Source organism: Amblyomma mixtum, chromosome 2 (assembly GCF_055824585.1).
Source record: "Amblyomma mixtum isolate Tamu chromosome 2, ASM5582458v1, whole genome shotgun sequence".
Classification (NCBI taxonomy): Eukaryota; Metazoa; Arthropoda; class Arachnida; order Ixodida; family Ixodidae; genus Amblyomma; species Amblyomma mixtum.
This window is the reverse complement of record NC_143013.1, coordinates 112,786,993-112,809,313: the sequence shown is the minus strand read 5'-3', so window position 1 is coordinate 112,809,313 and position 22,321 is coordinate 112,786,993. Positions and strand designations below refer to the sequence as shown.

The following is a 22,321-nucleotide window of genomic DNA, read 5'->3' as shown; positions in this document are numbered from 1 at the left end:
TTGGAAAACCTCTCTCCAAACATTCAGTACAGCCATTAAATGACGGCAGTATCACCTACCTCCGAGGCCCGACGACTACCAGCAGCATCGACGTGACATTTGTCACAAGTTCATTCGACCACAACTTTGGCTGGTGCATTGATTTGGAGACACGCGGAAGCGACCATTACCCAATCCTCATATCGGCTTTCCATGCGTAGAGAAACCCAATGAAATTCCTTATAAAATCTACAGACTGGGACGCATATAAGGACGCTGTAAGCAGAGGAGTTACTGCGGCAACTCGCAATGAGGAATTAGCATCGACAATGGCGTATTGCCTGAGAGCGAGTACACAAATTACAGCTAAAAATGACAGCCTACCTTCAAATGATGCCACATTTCAAAGGCTCTGCGCTATGCGCAAGCGAGCTGAAAGGAAAGCTCTGCGCACAAAAAACCTCGATGACCTACGTTCATGCCGACGGGAAAAACGTCCCATTCGACGTTACATGGATAAACTCAGTCGGCAAAAGTGGCGTGACTTTTGTTCTACGCTGGACGTGCGCCAACCAGTAACCAATATTTGGCGGATAGTTAAAGGTATGCGCACGCCACTTCAACAACTCCACCCCTTCGCTGCGCTCTCCCTTCACGAATAAAAAAAATTCAGGGGGCACTTTGACTGTCTAAAGTGGGTAGAGGCGGAAGCGTTTTCCGCACCACCTTCGCTGTTTCTGTGGTACTGGTGGCGTCACATATAATTGAATACTAATTACTAAGTGATGACAAATCACTAATTAATGGTTAATTACTGATTAATGCCTGAATACTAATTAACTGCTAATTAATGACGCTTAAGCTTCGCCTTTAGGAGTGGAACGCGACAGCGCGTTGTAGCGCTGCCAGGGAGTCCACGGAACGCCACCACCTGTTCGGCGCGATGCCTTGCCCTTTGAACGCTACGCTTTTTGAGGAAAGGAAATGGCGCAGTAATTCTCTGTCATCTCGGTGGACACCTGAACAGCACCGTAGAGGAAGGGAGGAAGTGGGAGTGAAAGAAGATAGATAAAGAGGAGCCGTAATGAAGAAAATGAAAATTGTATTTGAGGAAAGGAAATTATGCAGTAACTGTCTCACAAAATTCAGGGGGGCACTTTTTTGACCTAAAGTGTGGTCACTGATGTGTGGTTAAGATGTTAAGCTTCGCCCCTAAGAGTGGAACGCGACAGCGTCTTGCAACGCTGCCAAGGAGTCCATAGAACGCCATCGCCCATTCGGTTCTACGCCTCGCTCGTCGGTAAATTGGTTTTTGAGGAAAGGAAATGTATCTGTCTCTCATTTGTCGGTGGACACCTAAACTTCGCCGGAAGGGAATGGAGGAGGATGAGAGTGAGTGAAGACACCGTATTCACTAGACGCGCCTTTGTTCATTCCAAACCATCGAGCTGGCATGGCGTCTTTCGGGTCAGCAGCCGAGCACCATAACCACTGAGCCACAGCGGCGGCTTCGAGCTTCCGGCCACCGAGCGTGACGGACGCAGGATCATGAGCTCCGGCGGAGCGGCGATAGCGGCACTTGCTGGCCGCGGAAACAGGTTAGCTGCCGACGCAGATCAGGAATATGAAATTGTGTTGCCTACCTTGCCTACAGGACGTATTGTTCTTAACACGGTGTTTCTTCACGGAGACGTGAGAGCGAGGCCCTACAGGGTTGAAGATTTTCGGGGCGCCCTGGCCAACGCTGGTGCGCTCCCCGACGTCGTGGCGTTGGGGGCGTATCAGATTAACCACGTGTGGGCGGTGACGATGAGCACCTCAGAAGCTGCGAAGAAACTTGCTGCCTGCAAAGAGCTACAAGTGAAAGGGCGCCGGTGCATTATTTTCGACCCTGAAGATCAGCAGGTAAAGCTGCGCCTGCATTGGATGCTGCGTGGTGTGGCGGACGAAGACATCCGGACTGCTTTCGCGGCGTTCGGCAACGTGACGGAGGTGACGCGGGAGCGTTGGCGTGTCCAAGGCTTGAAGGAGAAAGGCTCGACCACCAGGACCGTGCTACTGAAGTTGAAGCCGGGAATTAAGGTGGATGATTTGCCACACCAGGTCCGAGTAGCCGGTGAGCTGGCCCTCGTTGTTGTCCCTGGGCGACCGATGCAGTGCCTGCGTTGCCACGGCACGGGTCACGTTCGCCTCGACTGCAAGGTGCCCAGGTGTTCCCTGTGCAGGCGCTACGGACACGTGGACGCGGACTGCGTCCGTACCTACGCGTCAGCTACCGGGGTTGGAAAGGCGAACGACACTGCGGAACTCATGGACATCGCCGAGGCGGAGGAAGCAGCCTCTGGTACGGACGAGGCGGGCAAGTCGGCTTCCACACTTGCGACGTCAGGGACTCCCGGTGACGACACCAAAGCGGCCGACGAACCAGAGAGCCAACAGCCGACGGGAGGCTCCCTCGGCGTCTCTAGCGAGACGCCAGAGAACGGAGCGTGCCCATCAGAGCCCGTAGTCGTCGAGGGAAAGGACCTGAACGAGGACCACCACGAGAATACCGGCGCCCGCACAACAAGCGTCACGCCCCCCCTTAACACCCCGGCGAAGCGTTCCCATGACCAGGCCAGCCCTGAAGGGGACAAAGTGGTAGCACCCGGCGTCGAGGAGCCCCCTGCAAAGACGACTCAAGCCCGGCGTTCGTCGTTACGGCCACGCCCAAACCATGCGGCTGACAAACGGTACTCCTCCGCAGGCAAGGTCCTACTCGAGCAGACTGATGTTCTTGCGCCGGATGATACCGGCGGCCACAGTGGCGTCTAGCGGCGCGCTAGACGTGGAAGGTAAGCACCATGCTGTTGGTTCCTTCCTCTTGCGTAAAAATGGCTCCCGCCTCCGCCTTTAGAGTCGCTACATTGAATGTGAGGGGCCTGGCGGCAAGGAAAAAACAAGGTCAGGTGTACCGACTTATTACGGAGCGCGAGATAGATGTATTGACCGTGCAGGAGACGAAAGTGGACGGCAACGAAGGAACCGACAGCATGGTGCGACGTTTCACGACTAGATTTTATGCTGTCGTCAGTCAAGCAGTGGGAACATCGGCTGGATGCGTGCTTTTTGTAAAGAAGATGCCGGGGCTAGAGGTGCAGGCTTATTTTTCGTGTGTGTATGGCCGGTGTACTGTGCTTGATTTTTGTCTGAACGGCAATGAGTGGCGCATTGTTACTGTGTACGCGCCGAATGTGGTTGAGGAAAGGGTTGCCTTTTTCCAAAGCCTCCAAGAGCGCCTTTGTACGGAGAGGCGGCTCATTGTATTAGGCGACTTCAATTGTGTTCTTAATGCGCGCGATAGGTCAAGCATCCGGGGGTTCCGAGACAGGAGCACTGAAGTGTTGATGCGAATGATCGAGAACGGAAACCTTGAGGATGTGGCTGAACTTATTGAGGGTGCGCGGACAGTGCAGTTCACTCATTTCCAGGGCTCAAGCCATGCACGGCTGGACCGCATTTACGCATCAGTCGACCTTGCCCCTGTTTGCAACCATTATGAAGTTGTGGGAGTCTCCTTCTCAGACCACTGTTTAGTTGAGTGCTGCCTGGGAAGTGTGAACCGAAGCAAGGCATTTTCGTGGGAAATGTGGAAGCTAAACAACACGCTTCTTCAAGACGAAATCTACTACAGAGCAGTAAAGGATGAAATAGGTAAAATAAACCCGCGCAAGAACCTGAAGATTTGGCAACAGTGGGAGCTAAGTAAAGAATCTTTAAAAATCAAAGCAATAGAAAGGGCGACATGTATCCGTTATAAGGAAAAACAAGACGAAGCTGAGCTAAGGGCACTGCTTCAAACGCTGATGAAGCAGGAATGCAAAGAGCCTGGGAAATGGATAGAAGATGTCAGGAAAACAAAACAAAAGATAGAGCTTATGGAAGAATGGCGTTATCGCGGAGCACTAGTGAGGGCAAGGGCGGAAGACACAGCTGCTGGCGAAGCGCCATCGAAACGTGCTCTTGGTCTAGAAAAAGCGCGCGCTGAAAGAAATCACATCGATAAAATAGAATGGGGGGGTATCTTATCGGCAGACACTGACCACATCAAAGAAGCCTTTAATGAATACTACCAGAGGCTTTTTTCATCGACTCCTGTAGACGCAGTAGCCTTTACGCATCAGTTTCTTGGTGCAATGCCACGGCTTGACGAAGAAAGCAAAAAGAAAATGGAACTAACAATAACTCACAGCGAGGTAGAGCACGCGATAGATCAGTTAAACCTAGGAAAATCACCAGAACCAGATGGATTCAGTGCGGCATTTTATAAAGAATTTAAGCACGAAATTGCCCCAGTGCTGTGTACAATTTTCAATGAAGCCTATAAAATAAACGTATTGCCTCCGTCTTTTGGGATCTCCCATACAGTGCTCATACCTAAAACGGATGATATAGAGAAATTACAATTGGTTACAGCGTATCGACCCATAGCACTCACTAATGTGGACTATAAAATTTTTATGAAGGTATTGGCGCGTAGACTGCAGACAGTGATATCGGATATTGTTGGACCCCACCAGACATGTGGAATCAAAGGGCGCTCAATTTTTTCCAACATTCACAAAGCGCGCAGTGTGCTTGAAAGCTGTGACGACATCAATGGGCGAGTAGCGATGCTTCAGATTGACCTTGAAAAGGCATTTGATTGTGTTTCTCATGAAATTTTGTTTACCGTTTTAGACCATGTGAACGTCGGTTCAGTTATCCGTAAGGGTGTTGCCCTGGCGTATCGAAACTGCACGACGAGACTGATTGTTAACAAGAGTTTGGGGGCCCCCATTAGCGTGCAGCGTTCGGTGCGTCAGGGCTGCCCCCTCAGCCCTCTCTTGTTTTGTATTTACATCGAAACGCTGTGCATGAAAATCATAGAAAACAATAGTATTAATGGCTTTAGGTTACAAGCAGCTGAAGTTAAGCTGCTGGCCTATGCAGATGACGTTGCAGTATTTACGGTTGATCAGGGGAGCATAAGTGAAGCTGTCGGGTGTGTACGCGCGTTCAGTGAAGTCACAGGTAGCGGGGTTAACTGGTCCAAGTGCCTCGGCCTCTGGCATGGATGGTGGCCATCCCACCCGGACCATTTCGCCAACGTACCGTGGGCGACGACCCCGGGCAAGTATTTGGGCGTTCCGCTCGATGCTTATCGCGATAGCGAGGACTATTGGAAAGAGCAAACTAAAGACGCACGTGACCGAGCTGGGAAATGGAAAGGCACCAGCCTTTCAATTTTCGCCAGAGCTACAGTCTGCAATCTTTTTTTTATTAGCAAACTCTGGTATGTGATGCAGGTTTTGCATTGCTCGCGTGTGAACGTTCAGAAGCTACACAGGATTTTTGCAGTTTTCATATGGGCGTCCGAATGGGAACGTTGTAGCAGAACGAACCTGTTCTTGAGGGTAAAAGATGGGGGGCTAGGGCTAGGGCACCTCTTCTTAAGGCAGCTGGTGAACCGTTTTTTGTTTTTTCGCGACGTCACAGACCCGTTCTTGCGCACCGTGTGCCAAGTGAAGCTGCGGCGATTGCTGCCGGAGTTTGTGGTATCCACAGAAGAGCTCTCTGGTGGAACTTTTGGTTACTACAAAGAGATTGTAGCAAGCGTTCGGTTTCTTTCGGCACGTTTTTCCACCGATTATTTGTGGAAAAGCAAAAGGAAAAAGTTGTACAATGATCTTTGTGATATTGTTTTCCCAGAGCCCATGTACAGGGCCTTGTACAGTGGAGGCCCGGGAGGGGATGTTTTAAAAAGGGTGAAGAAAATGCAGGTGCCGCCAGGAGTAAAGACTTTCTTTTTTAAGTTACATACCGGGACGTTACCAGTTAAAAAGTTTTTAGAGGGAAAGGATTTCTTTTTACCGTGGGGATCGAACTGCTTAATTTGTAAACAGCCTGAAACAATAGACCATGTTTTCTTGCACTGCTGGGAAGGGGTTTATTTTTGGGACGTGTTACAAAGGACCATAAAGAAAGAGCTACCACTTGACGCGCACGGAATTCGCTATTTAAGCACTGATAATGAGGATGGGGTACCTTTTGATCGCATAATGCTCTTGGGCCTCCACTGTATATGGCGCTCCAGAATGGCAGGCTACCATTGTGACAAAGACGCACGACCGGCCCGAATTTATTTTCGGGAAAGCATGGACTGGTTTCTTGCAATCCAAAAAGCAGCTGCGGAGCCTCCCGAGTGGCTCTCAAGACTAGAGCCGTTGTGTATGTTGCGGGAATTTTAAGCTGACGAAGCCAGTCTCGTGCTGGCTGACCACGACAGTGTCGTATGTATATAGCGTTATGTGTATTTTTGTTGTGCAATGTCATGAGCCAAAGACAGGCAATAAAGAAAAAAAAAAGAGCTGGCATGGCGGAGTGGATAGCATGCTCGTCTCTCACGCAAGAAGACCGGGGTTCGATTCCTGACCTCGACCAATTTCTTAATCGGTTTTATTTATTTATATGGCCTGACTAGTAAGGCTAATTCGGCTAATTGGGTAATTAAGCAATTAACTAAGCTCAGTTCCACTTACTTGGAGCATCACTATACGATCCCCTCAATTGGTTGCATGGTTACTAGCCAAAGTACAATTGGCCCCGTTTGAAATTCGCGCACTGTGACGTCACGACCGTTTCCACCAATTGAAAAGCGTGACATTTTCTGTCGACAACTGCTGCTTACAACGATGAGACATTAAAGGCTTCCGCCTTAAAATCTATAAAAGTCTCAGAAGAATACTGCAGGCTACTGTCGGCAGGGTCAGGGCATTCGACACTCTCCGCAGATGGTGGTGGTGGTGGTGAAAACTTTTATTTTAGGAAAAAGAGTTCGTGAGCCACAGAGTGGCCCCGCTACATGGTCGGCGTCCCTAGTCCGGGACACCGCACGACGAGGCCCCGTCTCTCGCCCGTTTCACCAGAGCCCTTTGGGACTCAAGCGAGGAGCAGTTGAGGAGGGCAGTCTCCCATGCCTCTCTGGAAGGGGTAGGGGAAGGGGGGAGGTGGGGATTTTGAGTACATGCCCACACCATGTGGAAGATATCACAGGTCTCCCCACAGTGTGGGCATCGCCCATCCGTGTTAGGATCGTAATGTTTTATTATTGCAGGACAGAGTAGAGTACCTGTCTGCAGGCGCCTTAAAGTTCGCTCCTCCGTCTTACTCAGCCCTTTTGCAGGGGCCGGGAAAAGGCGGTGGTTGTCGCTATAATGTGTTAATATTTCCCTGAATCGCAGCAGCGGCTGGTTAGTCTCTGAGCCAGAAGAGCTGGGATGAGGAGCCCGGTGAGTAAGCGCTCGGGCAGCCGCGTCAGCGGCCTCATTACCTCGTAAGCCCTGGTGGCCAGGAGCCCAAATGATTCGTTTGGGTGTTGGATCAGTGGCAGTCCGTCGTAGAATACAAGCAGCTAAGGGGGAGATCTCCCCTGCCAAGTAATGTTCACATGCTTTTCGGGAGTCCGTGATGATTATTCTCGAATTGGCGTGGGCGGCAGCAAGCGCTATCGCTACTTCCTCGGCCCGCATTGAATTCGGGGCTCGAAAGGAGAGTCCATCAACGTGCATTTCCTGGTGAACGACAGCGGCCGAGTAAAATCCCGTGGGCGATGGCCCTGCTACGTCAACATAATATACACCGGGTCGGGAGCCGTGTTTTCTCTCAAGAGCCCGAGCCCGCGCTTGTCGTCTGTTTTCATGCATGTCGGTGTCCATGTTACGGGGGAGCGGGGAGACCCAGAGCATATGGCGCCATAGTACTGGGATACGCTCCGCCTCCTCTGGAGTGCAGTCGTGTTGGATGTGTAAGCGGTTTAGCAGGCGGCGCCCAGGAGCCGTCTGCGTGAGCCGCGTGTAGTGGTTCACGAGGTGGGCCTCCCGCAGCTCCTGGTAGGAGTTTAGCACCCCCAATGCCTTGAGTTTGGCATTAGAGGTAGCCACCGGGAGATCCAGGGCTCGCTTAGTTGCCTTGCGGATGATGGCGTCTATTCGCGCCTCGTCTTGCTTAGTAGTGCGGAGATATGGCACGGCGTAGAGGATCCGGCTAGTCACGAAGGCATAGACGAGCCGAAGCGCGTCCCTGCCCCGCAGACCACCCCGCTTGTTGGAAACGCGGCGGATCATGCGCCCTACCTGTTCGCCTACTCTCTTGAGTTTCGCAATAGTGGAGTCCGGTCTGAGTCTCTGGTGAATGAAAAGGCCCAGAATACGGAGCTCCTCCACCTCTCTAATAGGACCTCCTGACAGAGAGATGTGTATTGCTGTCCTATCCTTTGGGTTCGCTCTGACATGCAGAAGCTCTGATTTCGCTGGAGCACATTGGAGCCCACAGTCATTAGCATACGCATCGACTATGGAAGCAGCCTGCTGAAGGCGGTCCTCCATGTCCCCAAGGCTCCCCTGAGTGGTCCAAATTGTAATATCATCTGCATATAACGCGTGTTGAATGCCTTCCACCCGGGCCAATTGGCTTGGGAGGCGCATCATAGCAATTTTGAACAGGAGCGGTGATAACACTGCTCCCTGAGGGGTACCCCGTGTTCCCATCATGTAAGGGCCGTATTCCTCGCCCTCAATCCGAAGAAAGGCCTGGCGATTAGACAAGAAATCTCTTACATACGCGTAGGTCCTAGCCCCACAATCGGTAGAACTCAAGTTGGCCAGGATGCTTCCGTGTTTCACATTGTCGAAAAGCCCCTTTCAGATCAAGGGCGAGGATGGCTTTGTCATTGTGTTGCATAGTTGTGGGTCGTATTACATCCCTGTGCAGCTGGAGAAGGACATCCTGTGCAGACATGCGAGGGCGAAACCCGAACATGGTGACTGCAAAGAAGCCCTTACTCTCCAGGTATGGAGAGAGGCGATCCCGTACCATCGTCTCCATAAGCTTGCCCGCACATGAGGTCAGTGATATGGGCCTCAGGTTGTCCGTATTCACGGCCTTACCTGTTTTAGGGATAAACGTCACAAGTGACGTTTTCCACTCGGGAGGGAGTGGACGCCCGTCCCAGATCTGGTTGATGTATTCTAATAAATGAAGGTAGGCTGAGTCCGGTAGGTTCGCCAACAGGTTCACTGTTATGTGGTCCCGTCCCGGAGCCGTACCCCGGCGCATTTTTGCTAAGGCCGCCTTAAGGTCGTGCAACTCAAAAGGGGCATCGAGTGTTTCATTAGGCCTGCCAGAGTACATGTACTGTGGCCTAGGCGGGTCCTCCATACGACAGAGATATCTGTCGCACAGAGTGTCCGCAAGTTGGGCCGTCGTACCTTGGAACCCTTGCAGAGCCCGCCGGAGCTGCTTTTGCGTCTCCCCTCTCGTTTGGGAGGGGTCGATTAGACTGCGAAAGAGACGCCACGTCCCCTTCGAGCTCATCTGATGAGCTGCGGCGTCGCAGCGTGCTATCCAATTTGAATCTGAGAGCTCGGCAGCATACGCTGCAGCCTGCTCTGTGAGTTTGGCTATGCGGTCGCGTAATTTGCGATTAGTTTTCTGCTTTTTCCACCGTTTAGTTAAGCTCCGGCGCGCCTCCCACAAATGCAGGAGGTGGGTGTCCACTGCGGGGATCTCTTTGGTGGTTTGTAGTGTTGTGACGTGTTGTTTCTGAATGTTGTATATGTGGTTAGCCCATTCCGCGTAGCCGCCGGAAAATAGTACGGGAGGGATAGTGTGATTCCGGAATTTGTTCCAATCGGTCAGCTTGGCCTGACCCCATTTTTTGCGCGCTGCCTTTGCCTCGAGTGTAATCCGGAGAAGGAGGTGATCGCTGCCTAGAGAATCTCCCAAGTTCTCCCATGCAGCCGCTCTAGCATTTTTAACGAGAGAAAGGTCTGGACACGTGTCGCGGGTTACCGAATTCCCCACTCGAGTGGGATACGCCGGGTCCGTGAGCAACGTGAGGCTGAGGGTGGAGATGAGCTCCGCCAGCTTACGTCCTCTTGCCTGTTCGAAGTGGTAGCCCCAATGAAGGCTGGGAGCATTGAAGTCTCCAACGATCACTAGAGGCTCTTTGGCTGCCAATTTTATCGCGCGAAGGAAGATTTCATTGAAAGTTACGCGCGGCTTACGCGGAGGGCAGTATATGTTGAGGATATGTATTGACGGGTCGCGGCGTCTGAGAGGCAGTACTCGGACCATTGTATATTCTTGCTCGGTACTCAAGTCTAAGTCGACCTGAACCACGGTGTAAGCCTTATTCACCAGGATGCACGTAGAGGGGCCCCCCTGAAAGGTGCTGTAGCCTGATAATTTAGCGTCTATGCCGGGCTCCTGTAGGGCAATGAGCGCCGGCATGTCACCTAGGGACTGCAGGTAAAGCTGGAGGTGTGAACGCTTTTTCCAAGATCTGAAACCCCTGCAGTTCCATTGAATGATCTGGAATTTTTCAAAGTTTTTAGCATGCCTATTACATCTGCTAGCCATCTTGTCGTATTTATTTAAGGGTGATCGGAATAGCTCTGGCCGGGAGCCGGCGCAACCCCAGTGAGGGGCCGCACCGACCCACCAGCTGCCGAGCCTGAACCATGTTCCTCCGCTGCCTGACGGAAGGCTGTCTTACGTTTGAGGTGAGGGGATTCGCAGCTTGTGGCGTTCTTAATTTGGGTGCTGACCCAGGGCTGCACGGCTTTAAGGACCGAGTCAGTGACCTGGGCCATAAGGTCGGGAAGTGCTTGCGTTAAAGCTGCCTTGAACATGTCCTGGAAGGACTCGCGGACTGCTGACATGATTTGGTTCGGGAGGGCCGCCACTTGCTCCTCCAGTTGCTCGGTTTGGCGCTGCAGTGCCTCTAGGCCGGCGACGCGACCAGCTGATCCAACTACCGTGTCCCCGCTCTGCCGCGAGACGCTAGTGAGGCAAGATGTTACGGATGATTCGTCATCCTCGTCGTCTGGCTCAGCTTCTTGCATTGGTTCAGATGACCCGGCCTGTTTGGCCTCTAATTCCTGAATTTTGCGCGCTAGAATTTGGTTCTGGCGCCTGAGCTCCTCTACCTGCTGCTGTAGGGCGGTTTCGGTAGGGGAGGGACGGGTAGGGGAGGGACGGGTAGGGGGCCCGGAGACTGCCCTACTCCAACTGCTCACCTGTGGTTGGACGGGTGCCAAGGGCGGGAAGTCCCTGGCGTTGAGGACCGGGGCCGCCGCCTGGGTCGCGGACTTGACAGGTTTCGATGGCCCGGTTTTGCCCTCAAACAGGCATCCCAAAGGCGGTAGTGCCAGCGTTAGACCTGCCTTTCACAATGGAAGAACTATCCACAGCTATCGCGGAGACAAATAGACACACGCCTCCGGGTCATGATGAGGTGACCTATGACGCCATTGAAAAGCTATCCCACACCTCCCGTCTTCGACTCCTGGAGTATTACAGTTCTTCCTGGATGACTGGTGAGGTGCCCACGGAATGGAAGCTGGCGAAAATTGTGCCCGTTTTGAAACCCTGTAAGCAGCCAGCAAGCTACGCATCATTCCGGCCCATTGCCCTATTGAGCTGCGTAGGTAAGCCCATGGAGCGCATGATCTGCAAACGCATAACTTGGTTCCTAGAAAGCCGAAATGTGTTTCCCCAAGAAATGAACGGGTTCCCTCAAAACAGGTCTGCGACTGACAATATCATCGCCCTCGTCTCATCACTTGAGGAGTATCTTCATGCTGGGTACATTCCGACAGCCGTTTTCCTAGACATCAAGGTCGCCTTTGACTCTGTCTTTCACCATGCAATTCTCGCAGCCTTTGCCAGTCTTGTACTTGGAGGAAAGCTATACAAATGGATTGGGCATTATTTAAAAGAACGGCAAATTTTTATGACCACTCCAAACGGTCCAACACGCTTTCACGCAGTGGAGAGGGGCGTACCACAGGGAGCGGTGCTCAGCCCTCTCCTGTTCATTATTGTCCTTATACACATAAGAAGAAACCTTCCGCGAGGGGTCCGCATAACAATTTATGCTGATGATATCTGCATCTGGACCGCATCACGTTCGCGCTGTATTACCCAGCAACGTCTTCAGAAAGCGCTATTGCACATTTCGATGTACCTGGCTTCCAGAGGTCTTCGGCTCTCGCCAGAAAAGAGTGTTGGAATGGCGTTTACAAGAAAAACGATGACCCGATATCCGCTGCTCCTAGGCGGACGATCCCTACCATATGTACGATCTTAGCGATTCCTGGGTGTTGTAATCGACTATAATCTGTCATGGACACCTCAGATAAAAAAACTCCGCGAGAGGATCACTGCAGCATCGCAAGTGTACAGGTTCATGGCGGGAACAAGGTGGGGTAGCAACTGCCGATCAATGCTTCTGCTTGAAAAAGCCTACGTTGAAGGAACCTTGCGCTACTGTCTACCAGTGCTTCAAAGGTTATCTACATCAAGCGATAAAACTCTCGTTGCCGCACGGAACAACTGCCTGCGAATATGCCTTGGCCTCCCAAAGAGTTCCTCTGCGTCAGGAACACTAGCGGAGGCAGGATGCCTCCCACTAGAGGTAATTGCTGCCCAGGAAACTATGCGTACCCATCTCCGCCATGTCCTGCAAGGGAAGAAGCACTTCCTTCACCGTGTCCACCTAACAGCAACTCTAGCTTTGGCCAGGCAGTGCAGCTTCTGCCCCTCCCTACTATTAATCAGCCACAGAAACCACTACCGCTGGCCTTTCCTCTATGGACACTCTCTCCTCTAAAGGTGAAGAAGTTTGTTCCAGGTGTGAATGCAAAGAGCCGTATGCCACAGGCAGCGCTTCTGCAATCTACTCTCGCCTACTTAATGGAGGAATATAAGCAGCACACCCATATCTTCACCGATGGTTCAACTACTAAAGAAACCTCTTCTTGTGGCCTTTATGTGCCATCAACAGGCCATGCCCTTTCTAACCGGCTGCAGCGGAGGACATCCTCTACGACAGCTGAGCTTCACGGTATTAAGGAAGCTGTTTCTTACATCCTGCGCCGAACCGCCGGCTGTTGGGTTATCTTCACCGATTCAAAAGCATCTCTGCAGATCCTGGCCAACCTGCTGAAGAAAACGAATCACCAGCCAGTTTCCCTGGACATCGGGTATCTACATCATTTAGCTATTGCCGCAGGCCACTGCATAACATTTCAGTGGGTACCTGCTCACTGTGGCATTCAGGCTAATGAAAAAGCAGCTGAAGCGGCCCGTAAGGTCCATCAACATCGGAAATACATTCGAACTTTTTTCACGAAATCTGATGCGTCCCAAATGGCTAAAAGTTTTGCTTCCGAAGAAACGTATCGGCTTTGGAGTTTGCCGACACATCAGTACCAATTTCTTCACTCAGTCGACCCACATCTTAGATCAAGACTCTCACCCAGAATTCCTCGACATCTGGAAGCACTTTATCATCGACTTCGTCTGAATGCTGCATATACAAACGGTTTGCGATACCGTTTTGGACAAGTGGACAGTCCGCATTGTGACAACTGTGCCTCGATAGAAACTGTGGAACATATCTTGCTTGAGTGCCCTGCGTATGCAAACGAGCGTGCGTACTATGAACATTGCATGCAGAAGCTCTGCCCAGTCCCCCTAACAATGGACAAAGTTTTAGGTCCCTTAGCCTGCCTTAGGCAACAGAGACTTGCAATGAACTTTCTATTTCAAATATTTAAAAGACATTGGACATCTCGATAAGCTTCAAATTCACTTGCACGTTACCTTCATGCATTCTTCATGCAGTCAACTTCGTCAGCCCATTTGTCGGACTATGCACTCCATCATCCCATAGGTTACATCAATACTCGCCATTGCATCCTTAGTACCCATTTGATGGCCGCATTTTATCTTCGTTTTTTTTACCTCTTCCACGCTGCTCTCCTTCTGTCTTTATCTCCCAGATTCCCCTCCCTACGCAGAGTAGCATGCCAGCGATATTGAAACGCTGGCTAAATTCTCTGTATTTCATTAAAGAGTCTCTCTGTCTCTCTCTCTCTCTCTCGCAATGGACTTTAGACTTAATCCTTGACTGAAAATACAAGGGCCGCTGTGAAGTGCTTTACTTGAGCATTAGCACAGAAACAGCAGTCGTTCAGGTTTTTTGTCTTAACAAACTCCGGTCATAATTTTAATCACATTATCCAGCGTTACTGAATGCGTTGGATGCTGTTGTATGCTGCGGGACAGATATAAGTTCGAAGAAATATCAGTTCTTGGAGGCTACTGAAGCATGCAGAATATTACCAGAATATTTGCGTAATTATCTGCTCTGAAAAATTTATTAGCTGCTTACTTTTACAGCGTAAGCGACAATGATATGCCGGAAGTAACACACAACGATAGAAATTAAACGGCCTCAAGCATACATCACTAAGCATTTTTAACGAACGTATCTGCTCATCATATAAGTCTGATTCAAATTTCGCGTTTGATTAGAAGAACGCATCTACCTAATATTTGATAATATGTGTGATATCTGTTTTTCTCAAGAAGTATATTGCTAACGGCTATCAGATTTGTATTCTGCTGAGTCCTGCAAACGTGTTCGTACACCTGTGGAATCGTGTTGAACTATGCGACATTTGTAGTAGCAACGAACTGGCCATCCTAGGAGCTGGAAATTTTATTATGCCTCTAGTCATGTGCAACTCGTGCTAGTCTTTTGTTACCATGTGATCTGTCAAATATTCTGCCTTGTTTTACATCGAATGTAAGATATAAATCTAACGCACAAGGTGGCTGTGTTGAGCAGCAGTTTTTATTAACCGGGCAACTTATTCCTGTCGACGTTTATGTCTGTTTATGCAAGCTGACGTAACTGAATTACGTTTTTACTAATATCTACTTGATTTTACTGCACCATTTATTAATGCGGACACAATTTTTTACAGCTGTGAAATTTTTTTTAATTCCTCAAACGACAAACAAATTGTGAACAAGGAGAGCTGGACAGTGCAAAACTCATGAATGCCGGTAGAAAACGATACAGGAAAAATTATTTTTTGATAGTAGCTCCGTCTCTTGCCAACTTACCTAAATATCTGCGATGATTTAAAAAGAGAATAATGTGATACGTGTTGTTTATTTACGTGCAAATGAAGCGCTAGTCAGGTGATCCATCTAAACCCCAATGGGTCTTTAAGGTATTAAAGTGAAATTATATGAAATGCAGGATTTCATAACTTGCCCCAACTGTCGGTAGACTGATGCCGCAAAACAATTCGTAATTTTAGTGAATACCTTAAGCTACCTCCCCCATAGTTGCCACCGCGGAGGACAAATATTAGCGCTCATAAAATTCTTTTGAGATACAGTGAGATAATATGACCTTAAAATCATATTATAGAGACGTTCGTATAAGCATACACGAAGGCGATGGGATTATAGACGCTCATAAGTACCTCGAATGCATCCGGAACGCTGGTGTGAAGTAGATACCGCTCTTGCAGACACGAGAACACGCAAGCGGAGACGAGAAGTACAGAGATGCAGCCTCTCATGTTTGTTACTAAATCGCAGCCTGTACAGTTAGGTTACGGTTCTTAACAGCAATGAGAGACACCGGACACTGGGGATAAAAACGAGAACAGACACATCGACCTAATTATTGAGAACCGGTCCTCTACACAAGGGCGCAAGTGAAATGAGATCGAATTACTTCATGCTGTCGCTCTGTGGCGAGAGTTTCCGATGACGCCATCGTTGATCATTCGGAATCCCGGAAGCGGTCCAGGAGACTGAAAAACAAACAAACATGATTTTGATATCACAAAATGAACAAGGGAGGGGAAAACCTCAGGTTGCTAGAGCCAACGTTTCGACAAGGGGACTTGTCTTCGTCTGGGCAAAGCGTTCATCATCGGCAGGGATTAAATAGGGCCTTCGCTCCGAGGAGGAAGGCCCCGGGGGTGGGGAAGGAAAGTGGTGTGGGAGGGGATGCGTGTCAGGAAGGGGAGGGAGGTGAATCATGATTCGTTAGGCTGCAATAGTGGAACAACTTATATCCGGGGGGCGTGTAATGAACAAAAGGCTTTGAAGGGGCTGCGACGGGGGGGGGGGGAGGCGCTGGGTGAACCTGCAAAACTCAGATAAAAGGATTAGTCAGCGTGGTACAGGGAAATGAGGACAAGGAAAAAAAATAAGCTGGCACTGGAAGGAGAAAGGAAGGGGGGCATTTCCAAGGAAGGACAAGGCAGGGGGGGGGGGGGGAATGGCTCGTGTTCAGAGAAAGCCAAAAAGTTGGGGCGGAGGGGGTAACAGGAGTGTCATGGTTTCCGAGAACTGGTAGCAGGGGATTAGGAAAAAAAAAAGGGTGAACAAAGGGAGAGGGTGACAAGGCCGGAAATGTGGTGGAAGATATGACGTGGGAAGGGTGCAAGGAGCGACAATATACTTATGTGAGGTTCTAGGAAATAGTCTGACCACGTGCAAGACATTTGTTAATTTAAAATTATGTTGACCCTGGAATGTACCTGAGAGATTCCAGGTTTCCTCTGGACATGTTAATCCCTGTTGGTTGCAGTGTTTTAAATTTGTGGATTAGGAATGCTTCTCTGTATTTTCTGTCCCTAGTCGATTTGAAGCCTGACTGAAGAATCAACAATTTGAGTTCGTCGAATCTGTGATGGCGTTGATTAAAATGGGTCGACACTGCCTTCTGTTCATTCCGTGTTGTGTCAGCCCGGTGCCCGTTTAATCTGGCACTCATTGTTTGTCCGGTTTCTCCGATATATTGTTTCTGGCAGTAGGAGCACTGGAGCATGTAGAAAATATTGGACGATGTGCAGTCAAAACTGGTCTTTATATCGAAACTGAAATCGCTTGCCGTACTTTTAACCGTAGTGTCCCTTTGTAAATGTTTGCATGTCTTGCATCTAGGTCGAGAGCATGAAGTTACTGTCGGTGGTGGTTTCTTACCGAGCCTAGCATGCACCAGGATGTCCCTCAGGTTTGTGTTGCGTCTGTATGTTACCCTTGGTGCGTCGGGAAATATTTTCTTGAGACGGTCGTTACCAGTTAAAATGGGGTGGTATTTCCGCAGGATATTGTTTATGTTTGGAAGCGCGTTTGAGTATTTCGTTATAAGTGCAGGAGGTCGTTGACTGTTAGCTTTTGTTCGTTTTTTAAGAACTACATCTCGTTTCAAAGTGGTTGCTCGTTGGAACGCATTATTAAGGGTTGTCTGTGGATGGTTTCTGGTGATTAGTGTGTTTTTTAGCGAGTGGAGGTGTTTCAGGTAGTCATCGTCGTCGCTACATATTCTTCTTAGTCTTGTTGCCTGTCCTACAAATATACCTTGTTTGCAGTGTCTTGGATGATGGCTAGTGAAATCTAAGTATTGTTGTCGGTCAGTAGGCTTCCTGTAAAGTGTGGTTTTGAGCTTGCTATTTTCTAAATGGACAGTGGTGTCAAGGAAATTGACTTGCGTTTTCGAGGAGTTGAAGGTGAATTTAATGCTGGAGTGGAATGAATTGAAATGTGTGACGAATGCCTTCAGGGACTCAGCCCCATGCTCCCATATCATGAAAATATCGTCTATGTACCGCAGGTATATGAGTGGTTTTTTTAGAAATGAATTTAGAAGTTTAGATTCTAGTAACCCCATAAAAATGTTCGCGTAGGTGGGTGCGAAGGGAGTGCCCATGCTTGTTCCAAATACGTGAAGGTAGTAAGAAGAATTGAATTCAAAGTAGTTGAGTGTTAGTACCAATTCAAGTAGCGTGAGGTACACTTCAGTTTCGTGCGGGTGAGGACTTTGAGTTAGAATTTTTAAGAGTGCGTCGATACCTTCATTAATGGGAATATTTGTGTACAAAGCGGCGACGTCAAGTGTGACAAGTATGCTATCTGCTGGGATAATGGAAGCGTCATTCAGAGACTCTATTATGCGGAGAAAGTGCGGTGTATCCTCGACAAAGGAAGGGAGGTGGGTGGGAATATCTGCAAGATAGTTGTTCAGGAAAATTGATAAGTTCTCTGTGGGCGTGATATTGTTTGAAACGATAGGTCTGCCGGGGATATCTGCGGTAAACAAGTCTTCTGCGGAAACCTTATGGATTTTGGGAAGTAGGTAAAAGCGTCCTGCCTGTTTGTTTAGCGGATTTAAGAAGTGGTAATCGGACTGCGTGATTAGTTCTCTTGATATGTGTAGCAGCTGCGCAGTGAAATAAGAATGGCGTACGCGGTCGTTTCTGAGTACTTTTGTTGTGCAACGCCCTTTTTTTTTCTGAACCTTACATTGCCCACACCACAGGGACATCCTTCTGGTGCTTCAGTGTATGAAAGCAGGAATGCACGTCTGGAATGTCAGCTGTATTTTATGGTAGCAGCGTGCTGGCTGTCTTTCTCTGGTCCGCACGAGAGCGCCGCCTATGACAGTCGGATAGAATTGAGAGGTAGGTTTTGCGAGATCGAGCGCATAAAATAGAAGAATGCGCCTAATTAAAGGCTGATTACTCGAGGGCTGTAGAAAAAGGAACATGATGAACCATCACTTAAGTACTCCTAGCGGTAGTCGGTGTGTTGACGTTAGGCACCTACGAATGCTAGACAGACCCCGCCGCGGTGGCTCAGTGGTTACGGGCGCTCGGCTGCTGACCCGAAAGACGCGGGTTCGATCCCGGTCGCGGCGGCTGAATTCCGATGGAGGCGAAATTCCAGAGGCCTGTGTACTGTGCGATGTCAGTGCACGTTAAAGAACCCCAGGTGGTCGAAATTTCCGGAGCCCTCCACTACGGCGTCCCTCATAGCCTGAGCCGCTTTGGGATGTTAAACCCCAATAAACCGAACCAATAGACAAAAACAATGCTGAACAGCTTAATATTACTGTGTTTTAGCACTAATCACAAGGGTACCGACCTGAGCAAAATTGTTCGTTGTCTGTTCGCAGCTGGACTAACACTCTGTCCCGCGGCACTACCCACTTGTCGTCGTGTTTGCGGTGGCGCTAACCCTGTGGCTGTGACTTGATCAAAATCGTCTCTTGCTTGTCGTCAGCTGGCCTAGCGCGAGCGCTCCGTCACGTGGCACTGCATGCTCATTGTCTTCCACGTAGCAAAGATCCGTGCTTTTGCACTGGTTCGAATGTAGGAAATGTTCTGTGTGGTTTTTAAAGAACAAAGCCAAAGAGAGCCCCTCTTTCTTGAAAAGGAAAATTTGAATAAGTTCTTATTTCTCATGGGCTAATATGTTGCAGCGTTAGCGAATAAATACGCAAATCATACACCTGTTGCATGATTTCTGCGCATTGAAAGGAAATTTACAAGGGTATTTTATAGAAAACGAACGACTGGCTTTTATTACCAATTTTGGAAGTACTGCTGCCGTGTCCACATCTATTCCAAGGATAGCGAAATAATTAATTCGGGAGAGCCGCCACAAAAAGTAATTGTAGTCACTGCAGTAAATATTGAGCAAAGAATGAATAACGAGTAAAGAACGCTTAGAAAGCACTGATACAAAATACACCTGTCCTGAATAATGTGTACTGCTACGCGGAGACCAGATGTGAAAACTATATTTACTAGACGTGGCGAAGGTGCGAGGCATTTTCTTGTTACCTTTCACTGCGGTAGAAGGCTCGCAGAACGATGTTGAGGCAGTGGGGAATTTTATGCTATACATTTTTGCCGAATGCAAGACGGGCGTCATGGAAGCCTACTTGAATGACGAATACAGCGTCTCCGCACTGTCTCCTCTACCTAGCTAGCAAATAACGGGCCTCTGATTTCGGTTGCCAGAATATCCAGAGAAATTTTCTTCTTGAGAGGAAGTCGCATCATGTTTGCATGAGTTGGATGACTACGGAACTCGCCCGCCAGCATAGCCAGCCGTCTTGGCGGCAAGGGGGAAAAGCGTGCAGGCCGTCTCATCAGCCCCACTGAAGCGAGATGATTTCACCTACATCTCGTTGCAACGGACGCGTGCAGTAGAAATAGGCAGCTTGGGTGCGCTTGAAAGAAGCAAGAGAAGCATACTTATGTAGGGCGCTCATGGACTGCCGAAAAAAGCAACTGATCGCGCTCACACAGGTAATAAGGGCGATGACGCCTTTGCGGCATTGCGGTATGCCATGAAGCATGGACACATACACTCGGATAAATCCTCAAAACCGCAGCCGCACCCTAGTCTTTCAATGAACATCACATTAGGAGGATAACACAGCGCGCAGACCTAATCAAACCAGACGCACTGTTTTCGTATTATTGCCTGTTTGCTTGCTGACGCCGTAAGCGCGACCGTAGATTAGTGGATGTTCTGACTGACTCTGGTTTGATCCTTCCTATTTCTACTTTCGTGAATTGCTTCCTGTTGCTGTAAATGGAAAAGAATCAGGATGCGTTTCGCCCAGCTGCATGAGTGCAGAGAATAGAAGCGTTTTTTCAGCGAACGCAGATATCTGCTTGGTAATTGTTTTTCTCGCGGAAGAACGTGTACACTTAATACAAGTTGCAAATCGCATCCCATGGGGTCTTATGCATCCGGGTTTGTGCAAAGTACAACGATGCATGAGCCGTAGTTATTTGCCTGTGTTCGGCAGTGAACCGGCCGCCTCTTCCGTTGCTCAACCAGAACCACCGCGGTTTTTCCACTATTGACCCGGTCGAAGCCCGACAAATCAATGATCTACTTTAAAGTGAGAAATACAGAAAGCTGGCCGAGTTGGTTGTTTTCTATTTTTTTACAGCGCGAAAAAGACGACGACGTTTACTGCCTTGCGGCACATGATATGTAGGACAGACAGGACGTTGCTTAAGCGACCGCCTGAGGGAATATTTTAATTCGTTGGACAAAGCAGGCGCATCAAATTTAGCCCTGAATTGTAGACAACGTGAACAGACCTGCACTCCTGTACTTCAAGAGACGTCTGTAATTTTAAAACACAAAGATCAGACGGTAAGAGAATTAGTAGAAGCGTATCACATTGATAAGGGGGTGCCGCGTGTGTTGCAAAGCCATCGCTGTCATTGAATAACGGTGAAATCGCCTTTCTTGAGAAGTCGTTGCCGGAAGATTAAGATAGGATAAGTAGGTTTTTGTGTGTCTTTTGGTGGGATTATGTATAAAATGTCGTTTGTGATAATAAATTTTGAGTTGAAAGTAATCCCTTGGTAAGCTTAAGACGCCAGAAGGATATGGCGCATTAGTGAGCTACCTGGTATCTAATGACCTGAGACCGCTAGTTGCTGACAAAGAGGGCTGCTTTGTAGTGATGACTAAGAGCATGGTCTCAGAGAAGGCTCTGGCTGCCGTCTCGAAGAATTTTAGATGCATGCCTGAGTACGCTGCCAACGCTGAACATCAAGCCGCAGATTGTTTGCACCAGCTTCACGAATGGTCTGAGTCGAATTCGCTGGTCATAAACACCGAAAAGAGCAAAGCTGTACTTTTTAGACCTCGCAATAAGGATCCTGCTGTCTCACAAATTTCTCTGAAAATGGGTTCATCATTCATTCAAATAGTTCCTACGGTCAAAAGTCTAGGAGTGCTGTTTAATGAAAATTTATGTTGGGATGAACACGTTTCAAAGGTCAGGGACAAGTTGTCCAAGGTTGCTGGTATCGTGTCCCGACTGCGATACCTTTTACCAAAACATATTAAGCAGATACTGTACAATGCACTGTTTTCTTCTGTTGTTAATTATTGTATTTTGGTATGGGGCACAACATCATTTATTAATATTAAACGGGTACATATACTTCAGAAGAAAATTGTTCGGAATATTGTTAATGCTTCACGATTTGAACACACCGAACCGATTTTTGCATCTCTTAGCATTACCCCCCTCCCACAAGTTTTTGAAAGTATACTGTTAAGGCGGTATAAAACAAGTATTAGACAAAACAATCCATTTATGATGAACCTGTCGAACTTAAAATGTAAAGAACAGAAGTACACCACCCGTACTGGTTTCACATGGTTCGTGCCAAAAACTCGAACGAATTACGGTCGCCAAATGCTTTGCTATACTCTTCCGTACTCATTAAATAAGGCATCTAAATTGCTGTAACCCTAGGTACCGTCAGCACTTCGTGTCACGGAGATTTTTACTCATGATTTGTATTTTATTATTATTTTTTTTTCCTGTGTGCTCACTTGCCGTGGACTGTACAACATTCTGGTGCTGCTGTCAAGTTATTGTAGGGTGCGTCGACCTCTGTCAAGCCTTCTCTCTGGCTTTTTGTCGGCGCACCCAACATCCTCAAGATGTTGAATAAAATTGAATTGAATTGAATTGAATTGAAAATTAAGAGACGCACCGTCACCCTTCTCAGAAAAGTGCGCCTTGACTAGTTGTGCGACTAGGTTAAAAAAAAAGGGGGACGAACCACGCTCGAGAAATTTTTTACGGTTGTCTCACAAAATAGGCTTTCCG

At 48.8% G+C, this 22,321-nt stretch overlaps 1 protein-coding gene and 1 pseudogene across 1 annotated transcript; one reads left to right on the top strand and one right to left on the bottom strand.

The window, feature by feature from the left end:
* The window catches only part of LOC149360604 (uncharacterized), a 60,530-nt pseudogene extending 45,084 nt beyond the window's left edge, over positions 1–15,446 (bottom strand).
* On the top strand, positions 1,500–6,372 carry LOC149360605 (uncharacterized). Its single transcript, XM_089572405.1, has one exon. It carries the CDS (start codon positions 1,528–1,530, stop codon positions 2,791–2,793), a length of 1,266 nt encoding a protein of 421 aa, XP_089428531.1. The 5' UTR covers positions 1,500–1,527; the 3' UTR covers positions 2,794–6,372.
* Positions 15,447–22,321: the final 6,875 nt, after the last annotated feature.